The sequence below is a fragment of the Clupea harengus genome, chromosome 10 (genome assembly GCF_900700415.2).
Source record: "Clupea harengus chromosome 10, Ch_v2.0.2, whole genome shotgun sequence".
In the NCBI taxonomy this organism is placed as follows: Eukaryota; Metazoa; Chordata; class Actinopteri; order Clupeiformes; family Clupeidae; genus Clupea; species Clupea harengus.
In genome coordinates this window covers 16,061,353-16,069,963 of record NC_045161.1, presented here as the reverse complement: position 1 = coordinate 16,069,963, position 8,611 = coordinate 16,061,353, and the positions used below count along the sequence as shown (strand labels likewise).

The 8,611-nt window shown below is 44.4% G+C and overlaps 1 protein-coding gene across 1 annotated transcript in view; it reads right to left on the bottom strand.

Moving 5' to 3' along the window:
• Positions 1–8,611, bottom strand: part of anos1b (anosmin 1b) — a 44,883-nt gene that overhangs the window by 32,996 nt on the left and 3,276 nt on the right. Inside the window, exon 2 of the mRNA XM_031575577.1 lies at positions 3,877–3,924. Coding sequence (XP_031431437.1) covers positions 3,877–3,924 — 48 coding nt within the window. The remainder of the gene's footprint in view (positions 1–3,876; positions 3,925–8,611) is intronic.

The following is an 8,611-nucleotide window of genomic DNA, read 5'->3' as shown; positions in this document are numbered from 1 at the left end:
ATTTAGTGGACTGTCATGCAAATTTTCATGGGCTCAAACCTTGCGGTGACAGAAACCATATGTGCTGCAACATCCTTCAGGCAAAAAAAGCAGACTGTTGAGAAACTCCATAGGTATGCCATGGGATCTCCATTTCTTCTGGAAGTTTGGTTCTCTTCAGGATGTTTAATCCTCTGCACAAAAGGCTGCAGTAGTCCTCTGTCTTTCCGACACAAAACAGGATGGCCTGAGTGTCAGCGTGGGGGCGACAAATGAGCTAGAACTTCCCTCTTCCCTGACCCACCCCCCCTCCACCCCCCCGCCCTTCTCTCCCCCCTGGCTTCATCTAATCAGTTAGCATCGCCCGGTCAAGAGCATGAAAAACAATTCCATGTTGTTCTTCTTGGGTGTTCCAAATGTCTGCAAAACACGGGCCGTGGTACTGGCAATGAAGCGTGAGATTTAACTCTCTTCAGGTGTCTCTCTCAGGCCACACACAGCACTCGGCCGCACACGACTGACGGCACAGCAAAAGCACACCAGTCTTTAGCAAACGGGACCAAAGACACGAGGCAGGGAAAGGGGGTGAGTCCACTCGTGAGTCACTCAACCCTTTAAGCCCTATGGTGGCATGCTGTAGTAGTCATGTAGCATGGCCTCTCACAAAGCCCTAGTGCTTTTCATATGGTTTAAATGGATCCCTCATCATAAACAATTTTACAAGCCATTAAAGGTAACTGGCCATGCTCGAAATATGTCAAATGTACCCAAGCGTGATGTGCTTAAGGACTTCAGCATGAGGCTCAAGGACCATATGTGAATCTTATAAAGTGTGTCAGTGAACCATTGTGTTCATATTCATTCCAGAGAAACATGAAACCTAATCAAAGCCTGCTCATGGTGGATTTGATTAAATCCTATTAACTGAACAATGACAGTAAGAGGCATCTGACATAAAAGAAACTTTGTTGGTCCGTAAACACAGCTTTAGATGGGATGAGAGCTGTCACTGACATGCTTTCCCACACTAGTAATGCAGTCCATGTTTCTACTTGGCTATCAGCTATCAGATGGTCGCTTGTTCAATTATTTATTTTAAATCATTGCACAATGATAACAAATGGATCAAGAATGTTAATAGAAAAAGTCGATTGATATTGGAGCCTCTGAGTAAGAATGTCAGCAGAAGCAGTATACTATATAGCGGCTCATCCGGACGCAAAAAGGGTCCCTCTTATCTAAACTGTTAAGTCCACTTCCCCACTGAGAAGGCCCTGAGCTGGACTGGAGAGGTTATGAGCTCGAACCAAGAGGTTGACCACACAAGCAGTAACCTTCCATCACCAGCGCCTTCCATGGTCCTGCTCAGCGGGCAGCCAGCAGGTCAACCCCAAGCCAACAGCTCACCTGCTGGTGGTGGGGGTAGGGTAGATGACGAGGAGAGGGTTGGAGGGGAATTGGGGGTTAGGGGTGACCGGTGGTGACAGACCTGGCTTAAGGGTAAGGGGGGGGGGGCAGGCCCTCACCCCCAGCTGCTTTTTTAATCCTTCTCTAAGACAAAAATGGCCCCTTGAGGGAGAAGGCAGGGGTCCCCGGGAGGTTAATCCAGGTCCAGGACCTTGGTAGGGAGCATATGAGGTCAGGCTGGCCACAGAGGGCAATCAGAAGGAAAGGGGAACATCGGACATCGACTTTCAGTTGAGGCCACCTCAGGACATCTTGCTGACAGGCGGGATCAGACAGAAAAAGCTCAGGAATGAGCCCTGTGATCAGAAAAAAGTCCAGGGGGGCATGTTTCACTAGATCTAATATTCACATCCCCATGTGACTAAGATGCTGGTATCTAAAAAAAAAGGGAGGGAGTATGGAAAGTCCTTTAAAATCAAACAATAAATTAGCACGCTGGGGGAAAAAATGCACGTTGAAAAAACAGTGACTTCCTGGCACGGATCTTAAGTGAATAAACAGCGACTAATTTTCTAGGCTCTTTAAGAAGAGCTGTTTCAGCACAGGAGGATGTGAAATGGTTGTCGTTATTTTTATAAGAAGCACAACATTTACCTTACCTATTATTGGAAGGACTGTGGGAGGACTGCCTCCATCTGAAAGCAATTAGGAGAGCTCAAATGCTTGGTGTGAGAAATACGGTCGTCACAGAGGGAACACTCTACCTTTTTCAGGCACTTTTAACCCCAGTACCCCAGGGCAAATGTGGTGGATGTGGGGAGGGGTGGGGATTTGGAGCAAAATACGCCTGGCTTTGGCAATTACTATTAACGAGCTAACCATGTTTGCTGGGATGTCTGATAGCGAGAGATATGCATCGCGTTTCATATCATATTGAAAAAAAAGCAGTTGTGCAAGATTACACATGGCCAGCATGCATGCTTTATTCCTCTGCTTTTTAGTTCTACAGCCATTTTGATTGGCTTTGCTTAGATGGAGCGAAAAAAGACAAGACTGTGGCACACAGAATGAGCGCCAAGCCTCACTGAGAAAGCAAAACATTCAAAAGGGCAACGGTCAGGATGAAAGAGGCCCATCAAGACCTGGGTATGACCAGCTCACTGCATTTTCCCAACCCAAATCCAGGTCTTTGAGAAACACTATTTCATGTTGTAATAGGTTTCAGTGGAGGAGACCTCTCTGAGCCAAGCTTTCCCTACAATGTTCTTTAGCTCAGGGTTTTCTTTTCGTATGCCTGTTATCCATGACCCACTAAGGGGGAAGTAAGAAAAGTAAATAAAGCAAATAGCTAACTGAAATGCCCTTTTAGACCTGGGCTACAGCATGGTTTCATAGACTCCTTTGCTAAGACCTCACCACACTCAACACACTGTTTTTTCATCTGACGCAGTCATTCCATATTTAATATAGTTGCACTCTCTTTCTCTCCAGCTAACAGGCCGTGGCTGCGAACAGTAGGATAGGTGTAGACCCCGCAAGCAGGACTAGTGTATATGTGTGAAACATTATGTAAAGAGAGTAGGACCTTGTCCAATAAGAGCTGTTTCTAATAAGAGAGATACATTATTGTGATAGGACAGCTAGAAAATGGCATTAGAAAGTTACAGCAATAATGATTCAACATACGACATTCGAAAATACGATTTGACAATAGAGGTCACTGTTGCCCAAATATCGCAATGAGCCTTTTGTGAAGTGCAGTTCTATACTTCTGAGGCACTGGGCAATTTGCACTTATTACAGAGAAAGTCTCGCGGTCCCCTATAGAATGATCCGCGACCCACTGGTAAAGAAACCGTGCTTTAGCTGGCCTTGCTTCTTTTATGACTCCCTCAGACAACCAATCATAAAAGACCCAACCTGGCTTTCAATTCCTACATAAAAGCGCCACAGAGTACAACAATAAAACCTTGAGGGACCCAATACTGATCACTGTGTGAAGGGGAGTTGGATTTGATTGAAAAACCAGACAAACCCCCTGGTAGGTGGTGGTCATGTGGTCAGGAACTCTGACTTTATCCAATGCATTTCTAATCAAGGCGACTGGTAAATAAGCACCATTCTACAATGGCAGGGGTCCACTGCGGGGAGGGTGTGCTTAAGACCTGAGTATTAATAGGAAAACCTTGACCTGTACGAGAACGGGCATCACCGATTTCAACACCGCCCTTGAGGCACAAGGCCTCTCTCTTTCTCTCAGTGCTTGGCTATAATGACTATACAGTAGCTCACAGTCTTGAGCTGTGTTGGGTCTACCTACATGACATGTGGTTCGTGTAAAGGCTTTGACCTTTTGCCATTTCCTCTTAATGGAGTGAAATTGAATTTTGTCAGAAGCCCTCTTGCACTGAGGGGCAGTGGGGGGGGGGGTGCTGTGAGATAGATGAAATATGGTGGACAGCCCACTGAGGAGTAATAAGATGGCCTTACCTGTGCGCATCGACGGTGGCTCTCACACCAGCCCAGAACACTGTCACTCTGTGGGAAAGAAGAGAAAAAGAAACACAAGTATCAAATACGTGAGGGGTGTTACGTAAATACTGAGGCAATGTCAAAAATGTGATGTTGAAACATTACGTATGTGTGAGGAGCATTACTGCAATCCTGACATGAGCTACTAGCTGCCTCCATGAAATCGTATGAACGAACATTTTTTCCAGCTCAAAAGACGCTACACTGCCGTGTGGTCACATTGTATAATATTATGACATTTCAACACCTCTCAAAGGCAAATACATATGCCATGTTTTCCAGACTTTTTCACAAGACAGCGTTGTGTGACCAGCGTTGTGTGATACAGTGCAGTGTGTGAGAGGGTCTGGGCACAGATGAATCACAGCGCCTGTAAACATGGGAGTTTCTACCACGGGCTGAAGCCACAGGCTCTAGTGCACGTCAACACCTGACCACATGAACACTTGGAATATCGATGAGAGAGAAGGTCAGTCATGAACAACTGAGTGATGGCGGTGAGCAATGTCTGTTTCCGGGGCAAAAAAATAAAAACTATTCCAACCAAATCTAAATTTAGAGGAAAACATTATTCCTATTAAAAAGCAGACAGTTGTTCACAGCTACTGTACTTACGATCGGAACAATTTTGGGCAAACAAAATAAATTGACTAAATTCCGTTCCCATACGGTTAGGCGGTCTGTAAAAGTCACTGGTCTGTAAAAGTCACTGTGGCAGTAGCAGTGAAAATAAATCTCAAGTGAATTCAAGCATCTGTCAAAATCAGTTACTACTGTAAATGTAAAGTGCTATTTAAACCAAAAGTTTATAGAAAAAAACCTGTAAAACTGAAAATAGTCACAGCTTATTGAAATGAGCAAGACAACACTCATCTTCCATAGTCCCATCAACACCCCACCACCACCCTCTGTGTTTATTCTATTCAAACTCATTTCATGCTCCTTACATAATCTCTCGGCCCACTCCTGTGAGCTCTAAATGCCAAAGCAGGTGAAGAATAGCCATTGTGTTTGAAAAGCCAGAGTCTTGCAGTGCCCCCAAAAAACGTATCTCTGCAGGACTGCTCCAAAGTAATATCATCCCTGGAGATGTACCTAACAGTCTCCTTAATGAGGTTTCAAGGAGAAGAAACTTAAGTCATGAACAGATGGCAAGGAGACAGCGAAACTTAAAAAAATAAAAAAGCAAGACTTCAGATGTTCTTGAGGCTGTAGGGGGGTGGCAAATTGAAAGTTGACGCAAGTTAAATGCAAAGTCTGGGGGAAAATTACTCATTTTGCCTGTGGCTGCACATTGGGACCTGTTCCTAATCCGCCAAAATAACCATTTAGCCTCAGCGAATCATCTGGAAGCCTTTCATGAAGAGATGCATTGTTGAGATAAGGTCTCGTCTGAGGCAAAGCACCAGTTTGAATGACAAGGGTCCCAAGGAAAGTTGGTCTATAGGTGCCACATAAAGGACACAGGCGCAGAGATACAGACCTAACAACACACATGTCTGTCTAAAAAAAAAAAACGTTCTCAACCAGTGGCAGGCCCTCTCACCAAAACAAACATGTTATGTTTTCATGTTGTGTCTATTTGTGTTTTCCTCCAGTGCGTTGTTGCCGTCCGCCTTCTGCCTTACATAAAAACCAGTGAGCATCATTCATGGGAATTTCTCTTGGGCTATTCTGACCATATACACAGGAAGTCCTGACAGCACTCATCAAAGAGATATCATCAGAGAGGGAGAGGGAAGGGGGGAGGGTGAGGAAACAGAAGAGAAAATATACTGAGAGGGAGAGGAGGAGAAAAAGAGAGAGAGAGAGAGAGAAAGGGCAAGAAAGAGGAGAGGAGACACAGCCTTTGTCGGCTCTCGTCATCAGCTGCCATCTACCCCGTCCCTTCAGAGCGATCTGATTGTTTCTGTCAGTCGGGCAAGTGGTCCGAGGCTTTGTTCTGCACCCCTGCACCCCTGCACCCCTGCATCCCTGCAGCCAAGCCCACATGTGCAGCTGTTTTACTGTACTCACTCTAGACACGGGAGAGGGGAGGGGGAAAAGACACTTACCACAAAGACATACACACCGACCTATCTAAACACACTTTACGACATCTGACAGCAAAAATGCTGCATGAAATTGTTGTGGGGGTTAACCCGGGCAGACATGGAAGAGCTGTCTCTCTACGCATAACTCTCTCTCTCTCTCTCTCTCTCTCTTTCTTTCTGGCTCTGTGTCTATCTATCTATATATCTATCTATCTATCTATCTATCCATCAGAAGTCCTGACAATGACCATAAATCGATATAGCATTTCCAAAGCACAGAATACAAAGAGCTCCATACATATGTGCATATTCTAGGGAACAAACAACCGTAAAAGCTTAATATTGGAACACACTATGAATGTGAATGTGAAATATGAAATGTGATTACTATTCAGCCTTTAGCTATACATGGCTGTGGATATGGATGGCAGAAAGTCACACACTGCACATCATAGAGAAGGTATTCTTTCTCTCTTTAGAGGTGTGGTAGCCTCTGTCTCCATCTCTCACTCTAACTGCTCAAGACAAGGAAAGGGTCCCTCAGAGAGCATTTAGCCGTCTTCATTTTTTCCTAATTCTAAATTGTGACCGGTAAGCGGTGCTGGGTTGATTGTAATGGTTTCTGTCTGGAGCTGTTGTGGAGCCCCACCGCTCCCCCGGCTCCCCCCTCCCTCGGTTCTCTCCCTGACCCTGGATCGATCTGCCACTCCACCGATCACAGCATCTTGTCCCAGGGCACAGGACATGCAACACCATTTACTGTTCTGCTTTGGGAGTGAGGGATTGACACTGACAGAAGGAGATCAACATAGAGGATAGAGAATGAGAGAGAGAGAGAGGGATGGAAGCAGAGAAGGTTGGAGCATGGGAGAGTAAGACAGAAAGAGAAAGAGAAACACACAAAGGTAGAGGAAGGGGTCATTAGATATGTAGAATAAGGGGACAAAAGAGAGAGTCTAAGTCTAGTAAAGTGCCTGTAGAAAAGCATGCAGGATTTCATGTAGACAAGAGGAAATGGTAGAAAGAGTTTAGGATTGTAAAGGGGGCCTCCACTGAAGAGAGTTACTTCATGCATGGAGTGCTGACCGCCATATTTAATAGCTCAATTACATGTCAACTGAAAAGGCAGGCAATTCAGTGGCAGCAACTCAGCCGTCTCTGACAATTTGCAGATAGAGATAAAACACAGTAATCATTTCTAATTACCATAATACTGGAGATAGATACAGGAGACATAAACCAACATTACTGTAGTTAGAAATACAATTCAAAAACCGCATAAGCAAACAGACAGAGACCATGATGGATCAGATGTTACATACCAAGTTTAGGTTAGGGTATATAGTTTTGCAGATAAATAAGCTTTCCATAGGAGGAATAACAACAAAAAAAAAATTCTCCTTAAGAACGGATTCCATTTTTAAATATGTGGGATATTAAGGTCAATTCACTAACCTATTGTACCTTCTGTGACATTTCACCTTCACCTATGTTTGAACCATATTATGGGATAGCATAGGTAATTATTGAATAGGTGCTAAGGTGTAACCTAGCAGTGCTCTGTTGTCAAGACACCCTTATCACAAAAGTCAAGTGTAGCCTAGGAGCCAAATACACAAAGTCTGTCACCCAAAAGTGAGTTTTGTACTCATGGGACTTCACAGGCTTATTTAACGACATAAAACAGCTTGGACAAACTGTGCATAAACATTTAAAAGAGCCCTTTTAAACAGCCTTCAACATAATGTACCTGGACATTAACAATGTAAATTAACTAGTGATGGTGTAGAACACCTTCTGTTTAGTCCCTCTGACAACACACACCACCTGTTCACATGAGCAGTCATGTGTGTCTGGTAAAGGTGACGTGACGTTTTATTACTGTTCCATGCTGCTCTCGTCCTGGGCAGATCATTTTAAATACTGCTACAGACATCCTTTAGAAGACTGTAGTACAATAACAGAAAAGGAAAGTGATGTTTTAATAGCCTCGGGTGTAAAATTGCTACTTGTTCATCATTACAGCTGTTGGCACACACCCACACACACACAAGTGACACGCTGTGATTATGCAGCTCCGCCTAAACCATGGCCCCACACTTCCACGGCCCTTTTTGGGCATGACGCGCCAACGTCATTTCCCCGAAAAAGCATTTTGAGGTTGGGGTTTGTCATGTTCCCCCAGTGCTCTTCCCGTTCAAATATAACTGTTAATGCACAGTAAGAGGTGGTGTGAAATGATGTTGCGACAGCCCGCCGCCCCCCGATCCACCCCCTCCACCATCCGTATCTCATAAACATGCATTTTAACAAAAGTGGTCTTGCTGGGAATTTTAATTGCCTCTGTGTGTCAATAACTCCTACAAGTACCACAACTGAAAAACAGCCGTTTTAGAGTGCACAGGGGCTATGACTGTGCAAATGTTCATGCTTATGAGAAAACCATTAAGTATTTCAGTTAGGCTAGTAACTCAGCATAATTTAAAGCCAGCACACAAATCTGTTTTTATAGAGCACCACAGAGCCACTGTTGTGTCATTAAAAAACGGACTTCCCCTCAATATATCACCCCTTTTGAGTAATACTACTTTGGCAGGACACACTTAGTATATTACAGGGATTATTTAATGAAGGGCTCCAGGATATCAAATATGGTGAAT